Consider the following 18,693-nt stretch of genomic DNA (forward strand, 5'->3'; position numbering starts at 1 on the left):
CTCCAGCCCCCTCCCACCAGATATGTATCCCAGCCCCCCCCTCACCAGATATGTATGCCCCAGCAGCCCTCTCCTCACCAGAGCTATATGCCTCCAGCCACCCCCCCCTCACCAGATCTGTGTGCCTCCCAGCCCCAACACCAGATTTGTATGCCCCCAGCCCCCCCATCGGAGCTGTATGTGCCCCCAGAGCTGTATAAGCTCCAACACCAGAGCTATATGCCCCTTAGTAATATCTATGCTACCAGTAATTTGTATGCCCCACAGTAAAGTGTATTTCCCCCAGTAACGTGTATACCCCTTAGTAACGTGTATGCCCCTCAGTGAAAAACACAGACGTTCTTCACTGACGTGTTAAACACGCATATGTCCCTTCATACTCCGTGATTCACGGCACACAGTGGTTGTCCATGTGCAATCCATGGTACGTGATCCGTACTCCGTGATTGCACATGGACATATACTCACCTGCCCCCACTCCTGCTCTCCGTGGTGCTGAAGAGTCCCGCAATTCAGCATCCAGGCACCGCTCTCTCACCTCTGCAGCTGCTTCCGGGTCGGCTCTGGCTGCATAAATGAATATGCATGCCATAATGAACCAGCCAGGAAGAAGCAGAGAGCAGCTGCCGAACTCAGCATCGCTGGAGAAGGTGAGTTGAAAAAGATTTTTATTTTAAATGTCCGTGTTTTTCTGGTACGTGTTTCACGGATCACACCATAGTGTGGTCCGTGGGACATCAGTGATGCCAGAAAAAAAACGGACATGTTTCTGTGCGGCAATCACGGATACGCATGTATGCCGCACGGAGACACGGTCAGTGAAAAATCACTGATGTGTGTGCAGACCAATTGATTATAATGGGTCTGCATAGGTCAGTGATTCTGGTACGTATAAAAACTAGCACATACATACCAGAATCACTGACATCTGAAACAGGCCTAATATGTATGCCCCCTCAAGTACTGTCTATGCCCCCAGCCCCTCCTGTGCTGTATATACTGTAGCCCCCAACCCCTCTTGTACTGTATATACTGTAGCCCCCAGCCCCTCCTGTACTGTATATACTGTAGCCCCAGCCCCTCCTGTGCTGTATATACTGTAGCCCCCAGACCCTCCTGTGCTGTATATACTGTAGCCCCCAGCCCCTCCTGTGCTGTATATACTGTAGCCCCCAGCCCCTCCTGTGCTGTATATACTGTAGCCCCCAGCCCCTCCTGTGCTGTATATACTGTATATATACAGTGTGTGTGTTACGGTTGCGGCGAGCGCTGGAGACTAAGTCCAGATTTCTTGCTACTGCACATGTGCGAGCGCTGGAGACTAAGTCCAGATTTCTTGCTACTGCACATGTGCGAGCGCCGGAGACTAAGTCCAATCTTGGAGCCATTGCACATGTGCGGGTGACATCATCGCTGACACGAGGTCACATGTCTCTGACACCTTCTATGCCGATTGGTCGCTGGTCATGTGCTTGTGACGTCTTGCTCGGTGATAGGCCAGCATGACGTCACTCCTGTCGTTCTGGCAGCGGATTGGCTCTGGTGTCCTCCATCTTGGATGAGGCACAGAGTCTATATAAGACCCTGACACACGCCGCATGGTGCTCAGTCCTCTTGGTTCATGCATATGAGTAGACGCTCTGTGCGCGTTCCTCTAGGCATTCCTCTGTCTATGCTAGGTGAGCGCTACCGGCAGGGTAGCGTTCTTATACCTTACAGCTTCGGCTGCTGTCCGTATCCTTACCTCTTAGGGGAGCGGACATAGGCAGGTGCCTGAGGCACATGGTCTGGCTGGGCCTTGTGATTCTACTCGTAGGTGGACGTTGCCGCTAGGGTAACGTTCCTTATACTGCGTCTGGCAGTTGTTCGTATCCTCGCACACTAGGGGAGCGAACAGAGGTAGGAGCTTTGTGCGGCTTACGCTGCTGTTCGTCTCTTTTGCACCACTAGAAGAGCGGACCTAGGCAGGTGCCATATCTAGTGGTTCGTGTCCTCGCACACTAGTGGAGCGAACGCAGGTAGGAGCTTTGTGCGGCTTACGCTGCTGTTCGTCTCTTTTGCACCACTAGAAGAGCGGACCTAGGTAGGTGCCATTTCGCACACATTGCCTTTGTCTCTGTGATTATTAACAGAGATCATTCCACACACCCTCCAAGTAAGGGAGGAATTGCTTTACTTACTTATTATATCCTTCTGTGAGTTAACAGAGGTATTGCACTCTGCCATAGTCTGCAGCAAAGTCTTTGCACGGTGGACCCTGACTGTCTGATACTCCTTTCGGTTATTATCAGACAGCCCCCCGTAACAGTGTGTGTGTGTGTATATATATATATATATATATATATATGTATATATATGTATATATATTATATTATAGTATATAAAACCCCCATCCTCCCTTGTGATACATACACAGTGGTGTCAGTGTGCACTGTGCGTGGCTAGGTCTGTTAAAGTGTTGCCAAGTGATCACATGCCGAGGAGGAGCTGGATAGAGACAAGCGGGGTAGGTGAGTGCGGCTGCTGCCGGCTTCCCCATATTATTACCTCCAATGTGTGTATATGTATGATGTATATATCTATGTATGTCAGTGCAGATGACTGTGTATAGATTTGTCTGTTTATATGTATTTTAGGGAATTTGTCTTCAAATATGTACCGTATATGTGCGTATGCCTGTGCCCACGATCAGGACTCGCTGTATCCTGGAGGCAGCGCGTCCTGATCTGCGGGGCTGCACGTCTCCTCCGCAGGAGACCACAGCAGCCTGTGCCCACGATCAGGACTCGCTGTATCCTGGAGGCAGCGGGTCCTGACCTGCGGGGCTGCACGTCTCTTCCGCAGGAGACCACAGCTGCCTGTGCCCACGATCAGGACTCGCTGTATCCTGGAGGCAGCGGGTCCTGACCTGCGGGGCTGCACGTCTCCTCCACAGGAGACCACAGCTGCCTGTGCCCACGATCAGGACTCGCTGTATCCTGGAGGCAGCGGGTCCTGACCTGCGGGGCTGCACATCTCCTCCACAGGAGACCACAGCTGCCTGTGCCCACGATCAGGACTCGCTGTATCCTGGAGGCAGCGCGTCCTGATCTGCGGGGCTGCACGTCTCCTCCTCAGGAGACCACAGCTGCCTGTGCCCACAATCAGGACTCGCTGTATCCTGTAGGCAGCGGGTCCTGACCTGCGGGGCTGCACGTCTCCTCCGCAGGAGAACGCAGCTGCCTGTGCCCACGATCAGGGTTCAGTGCGCTGCGGTCTCCTGCTGTGTTCTCCCTACGGAGGACGCATGCAACTGCAGCAAACAATTGATATGCTGCAGTCTGGAAAGACGCTCCGCAGGTCAGTGTTTGCTGCAGAAAAAACAAGCACAGTGGGCACGGGGTTTCTAGAAATCCCTCCACTGTGCTTGTACTGTACAATGCGGGGTTTAGACACAGCAAAAACACGCTACATCCAAAATACTGCAAATACTGATCGTGGGCACGCAGCCTTGTACAATGTGATCAGCAGTGCTGAAAAGGATTGGATGTGGGCGTGACAGATTTCAAAATGGGTGTGGTTAGGGGCGTGGCTTAAAATTGCGGTGGCGCGCGTAGCACGCCGCATACTTTGTCCCTCTTTCTCATCTTTAAATGTTGGGAGGTATGCATATACTGTGCCTCGATGTTCCTGCGACTCCATATACTGTGCCCCAATATTCCTGTGAACCCATATACTGTGCTCTAAGCACTGAGAGGAGGAACTGCTGAGACACCAGGCTGGCAAAAGTAGCTGTCGGCCGGGATCGGAGGTCCGAGGTGACATGTAGCGAGGAAGGAGGATCTGCAGCCTGAGCCCGGCAATGCAATACAGATGTCACGCCGCAATCACCGCTCACCGCCACGTGCACTCACTTCAGACCTGCGCCCCCGGCAGCCTGTCCTGTCAGCCTGGTGTCTGTTCATCCTGTAAGCGATCACAACACAAAGCAGAGAGGAGCTGTTAGGAGCGGAGGCCCGGGTTGAGTGGCGAAGTGGGGGGGGGGGCAGCAGAGTGGGGGTGGGGAGCAGCACACCAGGATCAGTTAGGGTGCAATCACCGATGCCCAGCATCAGTGCTCACCCCATCCCGAGCAGGTGACAGGGGGAAAGTGAAGCACACAGCATACGCTGTGGGCTTCACAAAGATGGCGGCAATCTCCTCCCTCTGCTGTGATCTGGACAGCCCAGGGGGCGCGTCTAGCTCACAGCAGGAAGCACTCAGTGTTAGAGAATAGAGTTGGAGTCCGACTGTCACACCCAATGCACTGGGAGCTGCCAAATGTGAGGTGAGTAACGTTACTCCGAGATGGCAGCCCCCAGTGCTCTAGTAAAAATTGAATTAAATAAAAACTAAATAAACAATTAATTTAACTTTGTATTAAAAATAATTGATTACATACTATTATTAATACAAAAATGAAAAAAACCGCGACACCTTACCTTTAATTATCACCGACATCTGCTGAGAAATTAATGTCAATAGAACATTGAGAAATATATTTACTTAGAAAATTGGTGACTTGTTCAATACTTATTTCACCCGCTGTGTACATGTATAGTTTATATAGTTTAGCAACTCCCCAAAAAGGACATAAAATTCAGAAACATCACAGGAAAAAAAATCAGCCATATTTACCATCACCAGGTCACAATATTAATGCGCTACATCATGCAGCAAGCCCACATGATAGAAGCTATGGCAACACACATGCAAAATATCCTTGTTACTAAAAAAAAAATAAAAAAAAAATGCTGCAATAATACTACATATATAAACACTTTTTTTCATTTTTTTAGAGGATGCAGCCAGGAACTTTATTGTTTGTTGGAACCATGGGGTGACTGATCCTGTTGGCTACACATACACTGGAGATCACATTAGAGAACAATGTATGATCACTTGCTTTTTTCAGAAATAATCTACATTGATCAACATTTGAAGTTTTTGTAAGCGGTACACCGCGCCTCTAGAACAGTGTTTTACAAAAGATCCAAAGTTTATTGTGCTCAGCCAAAAGAAAAATGTTGATTTCTAATATCAGCTTTGTTGGCCCCACCCCCGCCCCTTCTGGTAACATGAGTATGACTTCACACAGGTTGTATAATACTTATACTAATTCTAACAGGGGGAGGGGATAACTATGAATACCCCCCAGATATTATCTGATCCTCAGCTGCTGTCACTCAAGAAGCTGCCGACTTTATAAACTTTACTTTCTTGGATTTCAAAGCCTAAACATCCGGCTAACCACTAATGGTATGTACAGTGCTGTCCAAAAGTATTGGCACCCCTGCAATTCTGGCAGATAATACTCAGTTTCTTCTTGAAAATGATTGCAATCACAAATTCTTTGGTATTATTATCTTCATTTAATTTGTCTTCAATGAAAAAAAAAAATTGTCATAAAGCCAAATTGGATATAATTCCACACCAAACATAAAAAAGGGGGTGGACAAAAGTATTGGCACTGTTTGAAAAATCATGTGATGCTTCTTTAATTTGTGCAATTAACAGCACCTGTAACTTACCTGTGGCACCTAACAGGTGTTGGCAATAACTAAATCACACTTGCAGCCAGTTGACATGGATTAAAGTTGACTCAACCTCTGTCCTGTGTCCTTGTGTGTACCACATTGAGCATTGAGAAAAGAAAGAAGACCAAAGAACTGTCTGAGGACTTGAGAATCCAAATTGTGAGGAAGCATGAGCAATCTCAAGGCTACAAGTCCATCTCCAAAGACCTGAAAGTTCCTGTGTCTACGGTGCGCAGTGTCATCAAGAAGTTTAAAGCCCATGGCACTGTGGCAAACCTCCCTAGATGTGGAAGGAAAAGAAAAATTGACGAGAGATTTCAACGTAAGATTGTGCGGATGGTGGATAAAGAACCTCGACTAACATCCAAACAAGTTCAAGCTGCCCTGCAGTCCAAGGGTACAACAGTGTCAACCCGTACTATTCGTTGGCGTCTGAATGAAAAGGGACTGTATGGTAGTATACCCAGGAAGACCCCACTTCTTACCCCGAGACATAAAAAAGCCAGGCTGGAGTTTGCCAAAACTTACTTGAGAAAGCCTAAAATGCTTTAGAAGAATGTTCTGTGGTCAGATGAGACAAAAGTAGAGCTTTTTGGGAAAAGCCATCAACATAGAGTTTACAGGAAAAAAAAGAGGCATTCAAAGAAAAGAACACGGTCCCTACAGTCAAACATGGCGGAGGTTCCCTAATGTGTTTGGGTTACTTTGCTGCCTCTGGCACTGGACTGCTTGACCGTGTGCATGGCATTATGAAGTCTGAAGACTACCAACAAATTTTGCAGCATAATGTAGGGCCCAGCATGAGAAAGCTGGGTCTTCCTCAGAGGTCATGGGTCTTCCAGCAGGACCCAAAACACACTTCAAAAAGCACTAGAAAATGGTTTGATAGAAAGCACTGGAGACTACTAAAGTGGCCAGCAATGAGTTCAGACCTGAATCCCATAGAACACCTGTGGAGAGATCTCAAAATGGCAGTTTGGAGAAGGCCCCTTCACATCTCAGGGACCTGGAGCAGTTTGCCAAAGAAGAATGGTGTAAAATTCCAGCAGAGCATTGTAAGAAACTCATTGATGGTTACCGGAAGTGATTATTCACAGTTATTTTAGCTAAAGGTTGTGCAGCAAAGTATTAGGCTAAGGGTGCCAATACTTTTTTCTGACCCATTTTTGGAGTTTTGTGTGAAATGATCAATGATTTGATTTTTGTTTCATCCTCTTTTGTGTTTTTTCATTGCAAGCAAAATAAATGAAGATAATAATACCAAAGAATTTGTGATTGCAATCATTTTCAAGAAGAAACTGAGTATTATCTGACAGAATTGAAGGGGTGCCAATACTTTTGGCCAGCACTGTATAGACTCAGCCTGATAGTGCCAGTATAGCACTGGCTTTAGGTTATATACAAAAATCTTGGTGATTTGTACGCTTTAATGGCTTCCTTGAGGAATTGAAGTAGACGCTTTTATTATGTAGCTGAGTTGTCAAGCAGTAATGTATTCATAAGAATACCTGAAGGGACAATTCTACGTGAGCCGTATGTTATAGCTTTGCTTTGTATGAAATAGCTGTGGTTTTGTCTGTGCATTGCATAACCACTAAACATCAGACTGGAAAGTTATGAAAATAACCTGTTGTCAGCGTATTGCACATCGGAAGTTTTCAGTGAATGCCAGATATGGAGGGGGTGGGGGAATTTGTAGCCCAGGTTTCGATGCTTTGAAATGAAATTTGTTAGGTGGTCAAATCAAATACCATAATTAATTTAACCAAACTACCAAGATAAAAATATTCAAAAACTGAGAACAAAAAGGAACAAACAAAACTTAAAGGGAACCTGTCACCACTTTTTCGGCCTAAAAGCTGTGGCCACCACCACCGGGCTCTTATATACAGCATTGTAACATGCTGTATATAAGAACCCAGGCCGGGGGTATAACATAATAAACACTTTATAATACTTACCTAACAGTTGCGCTGTGGGCCTTATGGGCATCTCCATTTTCCGGCGCCTGCGCGGCCTCTTTTGGTAATTTTTGTTTTGTGTCATACACACTCACCGTCATTCAGGTCCTGCGAAGCCGTGTCATGCACCCAGGCTTCAGAAAGAGGACGAAGATGGCGGAAAGAGGAGGCGCCGGCACCGGACAATGGAGACGACCATAAGGCCCACAGCGCAACCGTTAGGTAAGTATTATAAAGTGTTTTTTATGTTATACCCCCGGCCTGGGCTCTTATATACAGCATGTTAGAATGCTGTATATAAGAGCCCGGTGGTGGTGGTGGCAGCAGCTTATAGGCCAAAAAAGTGGTGACAGGTTCCCTTTGATACAAATATTAATTAATTCAAAACACAATATTGATATTTTGTGCCCGCCTACAATATGTTCCATATCACAATTGCAATGTACAAAAATTAAAATAAAAAAGCAGTGTATACGTTTTAAGGGAGTAAGCCATTTTCTATCTCCTTTGCTGATAAAGGCTTGTGGAAGAATTATAAGGGACTGTGTTATGGGACTGTGGCGCCCTGGACAAGCCAGGGGCCACAGAGCACAACACCCACACACCCCACACTCCCAGCAGGCACACCGAAGTCAGACACAAAACCCTTGTTGCCTTCCTCCAGGGGCTGATAATCACACCAGGGGGTGGGCCAGGCGGTTGGTCCCGCCCACCGAGGAGTTCACGGTCCTGGAGGCGGGAAAACAGACAGTCGAGTTTTGACAGTGAAAGTGGAAGGAGGAAAGTGTGGTAGTGGAGCAACTGACTAACAGCGTCCGGGTGTGTGGCCCGGGCGGAACAGCAAGGTTGGCAGACGGTGGTGACCGTCTGCAGGAGTGGCCTATCCGAGTTACCGTAAAGACCGTGGACGGGCGGTGGCCCGGCGGTACCGGACCGGTACACAAAGAGAAGCCAGCACCATCTGACAGGGGCTTTTCGGACCCCGGCAAGGCTAGGAGTCGCCGTGAATTTGCCGAATCCGTTAGTGAAGGGGACCTCCTGGGTTTCCAAACAGTCAAGTCCCGACAGAAGGCAACAGTCCAACCAACAGAGGGAGACACCGCCACCGCCAAGGCAACCGTTTCTCAGGGCCAGCGCCTGCGGGCAAAGAGGGGCTCCTCCAGCCCATATCCAAGCTGGGGAGCGGGTTACCGGTGGGAACCCATCGGAACCATCAACCGTACTTAGGTGCAGGGAAAGGCAGTCACCATCAACCTGCCGGGAGAAACAACACCGCAGCCGTCGGTGGGACCCGTCCATCCAGCCGAGTGTTTTACCGAGAACTGTATCTTCATCATTGGGCTGAGTGAGTACCACCGTGCCGTGCGGCACAGCGCTGCCCCTGCGACCCTGCACCTCGCCAGGCCCCGTAACCCGCCTGCCATCCATCCCTACCCCATCACCGGGCCCCGGGACAACCAACCCCCCACCCATGGAGGGGAGAACTAACAACAAAGCTGCTCCCTGTCACCGCTCCCGGGATCCCCGTCCAGAGCAGCGGTGGTGTCACCATTATCACCACAGCCGTGGGTGGCGTCACGGACAATAAATCCCCACAATCAATCCAAACCCCCTTTTCACTCACGGGCGAGAGCGCCGCTCGAGTCCCCGGGATCCGGCCCACCGCTCGAGCCACCACCGAGCAGAAGCACCAGCGGCCGGACCCGAGCAGTGGGAGAGCGCAGCGTCCCCTCCTCCGCCCGCGACAACTTGGCGTCACGAACATGATCTTACCACTCTGCCATTGAGTAGAGGTGCGCCTTGTTATTGCCGGAGGTGTCCGGCTGAAAATTTGCCGAAGCCGCCATCTTAGGCGCGAAGAGTTCCCGCTCGAGCGTCTCCTCGAGTAGTAGAGGCGCGAAGGCCAAAACCCCGCACAAATAGAGGAGGAGTCGGAAAGAAACTAAGGGGGACGAAATGGCAGCTGGTCGCATGTGAGTGCGGCTATAAAAGCAGGGACGCCAGGACCCTGCGGCGATCTTGTTCCTGGGAGAGGCCGCCAGCAAGATGTACATGCCGTCCCGAAGCACTGTAGCCCCCGCGCCTGGAACAGCGGCGTGGGTGGAGATCCGGACCACGCAGCTCTATCAGAGGCTGCAGGTCAAGATGCAGCTCCTCTTGGAGGAGTGGGAGACCGACATGACGGAGGTCATAGCGACCGTGCGGAGACGCAAGGAGGGAGTTGCGGAACAGAGGGTGAGTGACCCACGCCTCGGTACCCCTAGTGGGTCGTTCATCGTGGCTGCAGGACCCGGTCTGAACCCCCTCGCCCTGCTGCCTTCCTCGCCACCCGTCCAGGCTGCCGTGACCCCGCCACTAGGCCCGCTACCACCGCAACCGGTAGCGATACCTAGCATGTCCGCCCAGGCGTTCCAACCTGTAGCCGGAGCCCGTAGCCGACCGGAGGTGCTACCGTGGAAAGCCCCGAAGTCTGAACCGGAGGCACCCCCCGAGAGATTCCCCGAGCCGGAGCCGATAGACCGCTCCGTGAAAAAGGCCCAGCAGAAGAAAGCCCCTGTGCCCATCCCCCATACCTCGGCTGAGGTTGCGCCGGGTTGTCGCTGCAAGGCGGTGTCCAAGGCCAAGTCACCGCGGGACCTTCTGCCCAGATCACCAGCAGTGGGCAGTGTCCAAAAGGTCTCGCGGGGCCTGACCCGTGCGCCGGAGCTCGCAGCAGCACCTTACTGGGATAGGGAGCCGGTACCGTTGGGCCCAGAAATCGAGGAAAGGGAAAGGAAGAAGGCGGAATTGGTGGCCCGTGCAATCCGGGAGAAAGAGAACCTCCGTCAGGCAACCTTCTGTGTCCGGGGCCCACTGTATGAGGGGCAGGTGAGGCGGTTTGATATCCGCCGGGGCTATGGTTTCATCTATGAACCGGGCCTGGAGGCCGAAGTCTTTATAGCCCGGCGGCATGTTAATGCCCACCTGCCAGAAGAGCACCCAGGCCGTAACCTGATGCCAGGAGACCTGGTGCAATACACCCGGCACTGCGGGGAGAGGGGGTGGTTTCCGTTGGACGCCAAGCTGAGGGGCAGCAATGAGGCCCGAGTGTGTACCGCGCCCCCTCCCCCAGCCGATACAGTGAACTCAGAGTAAGGGCAGCGGAATGCCGTTGTCACCGTCCCCGTTGGGACCACCACTGTTTAAAGTTTTGAAAGTTTTGCAAAAATGATAAGGATAATCTACCGATGAAGTCACCTGATTACCATCTGATTTACTGCTGATTGAAACCGGTTGTTGCCGGCACCGTTGTCCCCGTGGGGACCGTTCAAAAAGTTGCATAAAGAACTCTTTATGAACAGGCCCGAGAACTTGCAGGGCAACCACAAACTAGTGGCATGTAAATAAAAATGTTTGTTGTGGCTTCCATTGTTACCGCCTCCAGAGAGGCAGATTGGAGGAAGGGCCCGCAGTGGAGTAGGCTGGGGCCCAGCCACCACCGGAACCGGTGGCAATCCTCTGGGGGTTTCAGGGGTTCCCCATGGACGTGGGTCCCCTGAAAAGGACAGAACCCGCTCGGGCAATTTGTGCTGGACTGGGGTCAAGGGGTGCTGCCTGCTTGCTTAGGGGCAGCATCAGGGCCAGGTTGCTTGGGTGGGAGAGAGCGGAAGCCGTAACCGTAACGTTTTAAGTAAGAGTACCTCCCGATGTGGGAAGAAGTTATTATAATTGTATGTGTGTTACCGTTTTTCTATCTTTTTCAGTTGGTGAAAATAAAACCGGTGATGGACGGGCAGCCCGCGGACGGTCTGCATTTAACTAAGGGGGAATGTGGCGCCCTGAACAAGCCAGGGGCCACAAAGCACAACACCCACACACCCCACACTCCCAGCAGGCACACCGAAGTCAGACACAAAACCCTTGTTGCCTTCCTCCAGGGGCTGTTGATTACACCAGGGGGTGGGCCAGGCGGTTGGTCCCACCCACCGAGGAGTTCACAGTCCTGGAGACGGGAAAACAGTCGAGTTTTGACAGTGAAAGTGGAAGGAGGAAAGTGTGGTAGTGGAGCAACTGACTGACAGCGTCCGGGTGTGTGACCCGGGCGGAACAGCAAGGTTGGCAGACGGTGGTGACCGTCTGCAGGAGTGGCCTATCCGAGTTACTGTAAGGACCATGGACAGGCGGTGGCCCGGCGGTACCGGACCGGTACACAAAGAGAAGCCAGCACCATCTGGCAGGGGCTTTTCGGACCCCGGCAAGGCTAGGAGTCGCCGTGAATTTGCCGAATCCGTTAGTGAAGGGGATCTTCTGGGTTTCCAAACAGTCAAGTCCCGACAGACGGCAACAGTCCAACCAACAGAGGGAGACACCGCCACCGCCAAGGCAACCGTTTCTCAGGGCCAGCGCCTGCGGGCAAAGAGGGGCTCCTCCAGCCCATATCCAAGCTGGGGAGCGGGTTACCGGTGGGAACCCATCGGAACCATCAACCGTACTTAGGTGCAGGGAAAGGCAGTCACCATCAACCTGCCGGGAGAAACAACACCGCAGCCGTCGGTGGGACCCGTCCATCCAGCCGAGTGTTTTACCGAGAACTGTATCTTCATCATTGGGCTGAGTGAGTACCACCGTGCCGTGCGGCACAGCGCTGCCCCTGCGACCCTGCACCTCGCCAGGCCCCGTAACCCGCCTGCCATCCATCCCTACCCCATCACCGGGCCCCGGGACAACCAACCCCCCACCCACAGAGGGGAGAACTAACAACAAAGCTGCTCCCTGTCACCGCTCCCGGGATCCCCGTCCAGAGCAGCGGTGGTGTCACCATTATCACCACAGCCGTGGGTGGCGTCACGGACAATAAATCCCCACAATCAATCCAAACCCCCTTTTCACTCACGGGCGAGAGCGCCGCTCGAGTCCCCGGGATCCGGCCCACCGCTCGAGCCACCACCGAGCAGCAGCACCAGCGGCCGGACCCGAGCAGTGGGAGAGCGCAGCGTCCCCTCCTCCGCCCGCGACAGGACAGTGTCTTGCCTACACAGTAAATGGTACCATTTTGTTGTAAGGAATATCCTAAGTTACCTATAGGCTACATCCTCACTGCATTTGTGGCTACTATTCGGCATATCTGCTCATGGGGTATATGCTCGACTGTGTTCAAAGTCCGGCTGGATGGAGTGACAACATGGACACCCCTTGCTAAAACGTGTACTGCGATTGCCTCCTCTATGGGAAAAAAACAGTCTGTAGTGCCTAAAGATCTTAAAGGGAACCTGTCAGGTGCAATATGCACCCAGAACCACGAGCAGTTCTGGGTGCATATTGCTAATTCCTACCTAACTGTGTCTCTATACACTAGCTAGCATAGATAAAGAGATCTTTAGAAAAAGCATTTCTAAAGATCATTTATTATATGCTAATGAGGCCATAATAACTGAACACACAGCCATTAATGTCTAAAGCTCTGGCAACAAAAGTGAGTACATCCGTAAATAAATCTGACTGTTTTTACACAATGGCTTTTCAAAGTATGTATACCTTTCTCATCATGTCTAAAGAGATTTACGTAATAAAACTATGTAACACAATTTTTATCTCAAGCTTTTAAGTGTTATATTCCCGTTACTCATGCCTAGTCAAGAAAAATGATTTAATTAATTATAGACTTTGCTTTTGTGACCAGGACAATGAAATATTCAGTTTTACGTATTTGCATAGGGAAATAAAAAATGTTCATCATTTCTTTTTGTTGATACAGTTACAAAAACATTGTATATGCGTTTAATATTGGCCAAGATGAGCAAGAGTGGTTTAGAAGTGAGTAGCTTTTGATGATTTACGATTATACTGCAAATCACTTTCATGAATCAACCCCCAAATATAGTCTCCCATCATGTTCTCGTTATACTGTCCTTGGTAGCGTCGTTCAAAGTCCTTTAAATCCTGATGAAAGTGCTCGCCTTGCTCTTCTGAGAAAGCCCCCATGTTTTCCTTGAATTTGTCAAGATGAGCATCCAAGATTTGTACTTTAAGAGACATCCTACATCCCATTTTTCCAAAGATCTTTATCAGAGTCTGAACCAGTTGCACATACACATATCTCTCATCCTTGTGATTGCCCAGGAAACCATGCACCACTGCAGCAACGCTGCGCCAAGCTGCTTTCTCTTTTATAGTCAGCTTCTTTATGGATCCTTCGTTCTCTAGAATCTGCTTGATTTGTGGTCCGAAGAAGATACCAGCTTTTACCTTTGCCTCAGACAGCTTAGCAAAGAGATCTTGTAGGTACTTGAAGGCTGCCGATTCTTTGTCGAGAGTTGTGACAAACTGTTTTATTAGGCCTAACTTGATGTGCAGGGGTAGCATCAACACTTTCCGTGGGTCCACCAATGGCTATCACTTCACGTTATTCTTTCCCACAGAGAACTCTTCTCTCTTCTTGCGGTCTACACAACATTGCACTTTTTGCGAATGTTCGAGAAAACATAGATTTCAAATTATCAATGTCCTGACCACAAAAGCAAACTTTCTTAGGAATTTTTGCCATTTTCTTTTCACTTTAGTCATAAGTGATTGGGAAAACACCTATGATACCCAAGGACAAAGAAAAACAATTCAGATGTGTTACATAGTTTGTTAGTTTGTGAAATCTTATGATAGGTTTGCTTTAAAGGGAACCTGTCACATGGAAAAATGCTATTAACCTGCAGATATGGGGTTAAACTGCAGATTAACAGCATTCTGAACCTGCCCAGTGCTTGCACATTAAACTTCGCTATTGACAGGAAATTTACTTTAATCCTTCCGGCAGCATTCAGGCTTCAATCACGGGGGCGGCACTAGCGTAGGTTCAGTCACCGCTCCGTGTATAAAGAGCAGCAGCTGTATCCGCACCTTCCGGACTGACTGACTGCCTCCTCTAATGTTAACTGGCTGTCAGAGGAGGTCCTCATACTCCACGGGTCTAGGCCCGGCTCCTTAACGCTGCTCGGGTCTCTATGTTTTGACTACAGTGATAAATTAAAATTGTCAATGAGCATCATCACTGTAATAAATCACTGAGCTCAGCTGCTTGGCTGAGGTAGACAGCAAAGGCTGCTGAGCTCAGTGATTGCTGATAATTTGATGTGAGTTGTCAAAGTGACATCTATTAGGCAGCTAAAACATGAAAACCAAACAATGGCGGCGAGCCAGAACAGACAGAGGAGGGTGAACACCTGCTTTGTTTGTTATTTTAGTTTAGCGCCCCTGAGCCACTCAGGGCACTACAAGGAACTGCATCCTCTTGGGGATGCAGGACCTATCTCCTAGGACTTGGAGTATTAGTGCCGATACCACCAAAGCACAACCAAAAATCCTAGTTCTCCACTCCACACTGGGCATAGAGGGTTAACCATGTAAGGGGATGGTCGCCATGGAAAGGAACGAGTTCCTGGGATTAGCCAGCCTAGTGGGAGGGGTCAGCAGTCAGTAGAGAGTAGAGAAAACTGTGGCACACAGAGAGGTGTGCGGACGTGCCTGAGCTGGGTCGGTGCAACGGTATCCGGGGGCACAGGAGAGAGGTCGCCAGGTCGGGTAATGGAGATACCGCTGGGACTAGAGCACGCATGGGGCACAGGGTCCTAGATCAGGCACCAGTTCTACACGGTTTGATAAATACCTGCCCGGTGAGAACACCTTCACGGACTTCACTGAATCAAATAATCCGGGGGCATCAGCAGTAAACTAGGATCGGGGTTCAGACACTTACCTCCCCACAGGGTCCGCACTGCCCTTCGTACGGAGGAGACTGTTCCCCTTAAAAGGGACAGTTGGGCCCCAAACACTTCACGCTATGGGGACCCAACCAACAGAGAGTGCCGGGTACAGATCAACCTGGGTCACTACATTGGCACTGATACTCCAAGGGACCTGAACCAGCAACTCCTGGGTATAAGTGAGTAGAGACTGTTAAAGACGACCTGGTGTGGTCTCCGTTATTATCCCTCATCATCTCCCAGGCACGGTCCTACCTGCGGAGGGCCTAACACCATTGCTGCAATCACCACCAGCTCTGGGAGTACCCACATTTAGCAGCGGCGGTTCTCCATCCTTAACCGCAACCCGCAGGTGACGTCACATGACATTGACTATTATCTCCCCTGTACATAACCCCTTATTACAAAAGAAGCCCCAGGGCACGGGACCGGGCAACGGCCACCAGAGTGACATCCCCATTTGCAAGCGCGACCGAGTACCCCCTTCCCTGGGCGCGACATTAGTGTGTTTTGGGTCCACTTTCTGAAAGCAGAAAACCCATTTAATACTTGGTAGCATGGAAGCACTAAAACCATGGGTTTTCCAAGGTTTGCTCAGTGAATTGGAAATGACTAAAGCACATGACTGTAATTGGAAGAGTTAGTTTGAGGTTTTCACTTTTGATTTTGCAATGATAAACTTTGTTCCTCTTCTGATCATTCTTTTAGCTTCCAATTTGTTTTCCTGACCAATGAGAGGATCTAATGTAGCAGATATCAGGATCAGTATATACTACATAGCTTGTGACTAGGAGTACTGTAAATGAGGTCGGACCACACTTCACTCCCTGAACACTGCCATTACTTACTTCATATATTCAGAGTGATCTTATATTATAGGAGCTGTTCTCTTCAAGTTTCAACAATGATCTGGACAGTAACACTAGCAGCTGTGCTTCTGCTTCCTTCTTGTGAAGTCCTGGAGAGCAAAGGTAGGACAAACAAACATTTATATATTGATACAACAAGGCAGGACTGCCATCAGAGCATTACTGCCCTTACTGGTGTATGGAGCCCAGTGAAGAGGGGGGCCCGAGGGAATCACTTAGGTTTATTAAGCCCTGGGCCCAAATCATAGCATGATTGTCTTCACCCTCACTGCCACTGGGTCCACCACATGGCTAATTTGCATGTGACGGCCCATCACATACATATTAGCCATGTGTTCGTGCACACTCACCCAGCAAAAAGTGTCCACAGCTGAGGGGACCGGCTGTGTCTGACATCGGTGATGTCAGACACGGCCAGCTGCCTTTTGTTATGCTGGGTGAAAGTGTACAACCACATGGCTAATTTGCATGTGATGCACTTCAGGTGCCGTTGCATACAAATTAGCCATGTGGAGGTGCCAGAGGCAGTTGGGCAGAGCAGTGATCATCATCTTCGCCCAACGTAGAGCGGCGTGATTAAGTCATCACACTGCAACCTCCTCACACTGCTGCAGGCTGTGCAAAGCTGGCGAGAAATGGTAAGCGCTCCATAGAGGAGCTAAAGATTTTATGTCCTAACATTTACTCTGGAGGTGACAGATGGGAAGGGGGCAAAGTGTTACTGCAAGGGCACATTATAAGGCAATAGGGAGAATTGTGAAAAAGGGCACCGTATTGCTAGTAGCAGTGTATGTGGGGGGATATTATACAGAGGGACAGTGTTTGGGAGTATATTTTACATTGAGTCAGTGTCTGTGGGCAGATATTGTACACAGAGGCAGTGTGTGTGTGGGGGATATTGTACAGAAAAACAGTTTCTGTTGGACTATATTATAGAGAGAGGCAGTGTCTGTGCAGGGATATTATCCAGAAAGTCAATGTGGTGGTGTATTACAGTTAGGTCCAGAAATATTTGGACAGTGACACAAGTTTTGTTATTTTAGCTGTTTACAAAAACATGTTCAGAAATACAATTAAATATATAATATGGGCTGAAAGTCCACACTCCCAGCTGCAATATGAGAGTTTTCACATCCAAATCGGAGAAAGGGTTTAGGAATCATAGCTCTGTAATGCATAGCCTCCTCTTTTTCAAGGGACCAAAAGTAATTGGACAAGGGACTCTAGGGGCTGCAATTAACTCTGAAGGCGTCTCCCTCGTTAACCTGTAATCAATGAAGTAGTTAAAAGGTCTGGGGTTGATTACAGGTGTGTGGTTTTGCATTTGGAAGCTGTTGCTGTGACCAGACAACATGCGGTCTAAGGAACTCTCAATTGAGGTGAAGCAGAACATCCTGAGGCTGAAAAAAAAGAAAAAATCCACCAGAGAGATAGCAGACATGCTTGGAGTAGCAAAATCAACAGTCGGGTACATTCTGAGAAAAAAGGAATTGACTGGTGAGCTTGGGAACTCAAAAAGGCCTGGGCGTCCACGGATGACAACAGTGGTGGATGATCGCCGCATACTTTCTTTGGTGAAGAAGAACCCATTCACAACATCAACTGAAGTCCAGAACACTCTCAGTGAAGTAGGTGTATCTGTCTCTAAGTCAACAGTAAAGAGAAGACTCCATGAAAGTAAATACAAAGGGTTCACATCTAGATGCAAACCATCCATCAATTCCAAAAATAGACAGGCCAGAGTTAAATTTGCTGAAAAACACCTCATGAAGCCAGCTCAGTTCTGGAAAAGTATTCTATGGAAAGATGAGACACAGATCAACCTGTACCAGAATGATGGGAAGAAAAAAGTTTGGAGAAGAAAGGGAATGGCACATGATCCAAGACACACCACATCCTCTGTAAAACATGGTGGAGGCAACGTGATGGCATGGTCATGCATGGCTTTCAATGGCACTGGGTCACTTGTGTTTATTGATGACATAACAGCAGACAAGAGTAACCGGATGAATTCTGAAGTGTACCGGGATATACTTTCAGCCCAGATTCAGCCAAATGTCGCAAAGTTGATCGGACGGCGCTTCATAGTACAGATGGACAATGACCCCAAGCATACAGCCAAAGCTACCCAGGAGTTCATGAGTGCAAAAGAGTGGAACATTCTGCAATGGCCAAGTCAATCACCAGATCTTAACCCAATTGAGCATGCATTTCACTTGATCAAATCCAGACATAAGACGGAAAGACCCACAAACAAGCAAGACCTGAAGGCTGCGGCTGTAAAGGCCTGGCAAAGCATTAAGAAGGAGGAAACCCAGCGTTTGGTGATGTCCATGGGTTCCAGACTTAAGGCAGTGATTGCCTCCAAAGGATTCGCAACAAAATATTGAAAATAAAAATATTTTGTTTGGGTTTGGTTTATTTGTCCAATTACTTTTGACCTCCTAAAATGTGGAGTGTTTGTAAAGAAATGTGTACAATTCCTACAATTTCTATCAGATATTTTTGTTCAAACCTTCAAATTAAACGTTACAATCTGCACTTGAATTCTGTTGTAGAGATTTCATTTCAAATC

The 18,693-nt window shown here is 49.1% G+C and overlaps 1 protein-coding gene across 1 annotated transcript in view; it reads left to right on the forward strand.

The window, feature by feature from the left end:
* The first annotated feature begins 15,972 nt into the window (after positions 1–15,972).
* EBI3 (Epstein-Barr virus induced 3) overlaps positions 15,973–18,693 on the forward strand; it is a 43,990-nt gene continuing 41,269 nt past the window's right edge. Inside the window, exon 1 of the mRNA XM_075347513.1 lies at positions 15,973–16,220. Within this exon, the coding sequence (XP_075203628.1) occupies positions 16,052–16,220 (169 nt within the window). The 5' untranslated portion in view covers positions 15,973–16,051. The remainder of the gene's footprint in view (positions 16,221–18,693) is intronic.

This window comes from Anomaloglossus baeobatrachus, chromosome 5 (genome assembly GCF_048569485.1).
Source record: "Anomaloglossus baeobatrachus isolate aAnoBae1 chromosome 5, aAnoBae1.hap1, whole genome shotgun sequence".
NCBI lineage: Eukaryota > Metazoa > Chordata > Amphibia > Anura > Aromobatidae > Anomaloglossus > Anomaloglossus baeobatrachus.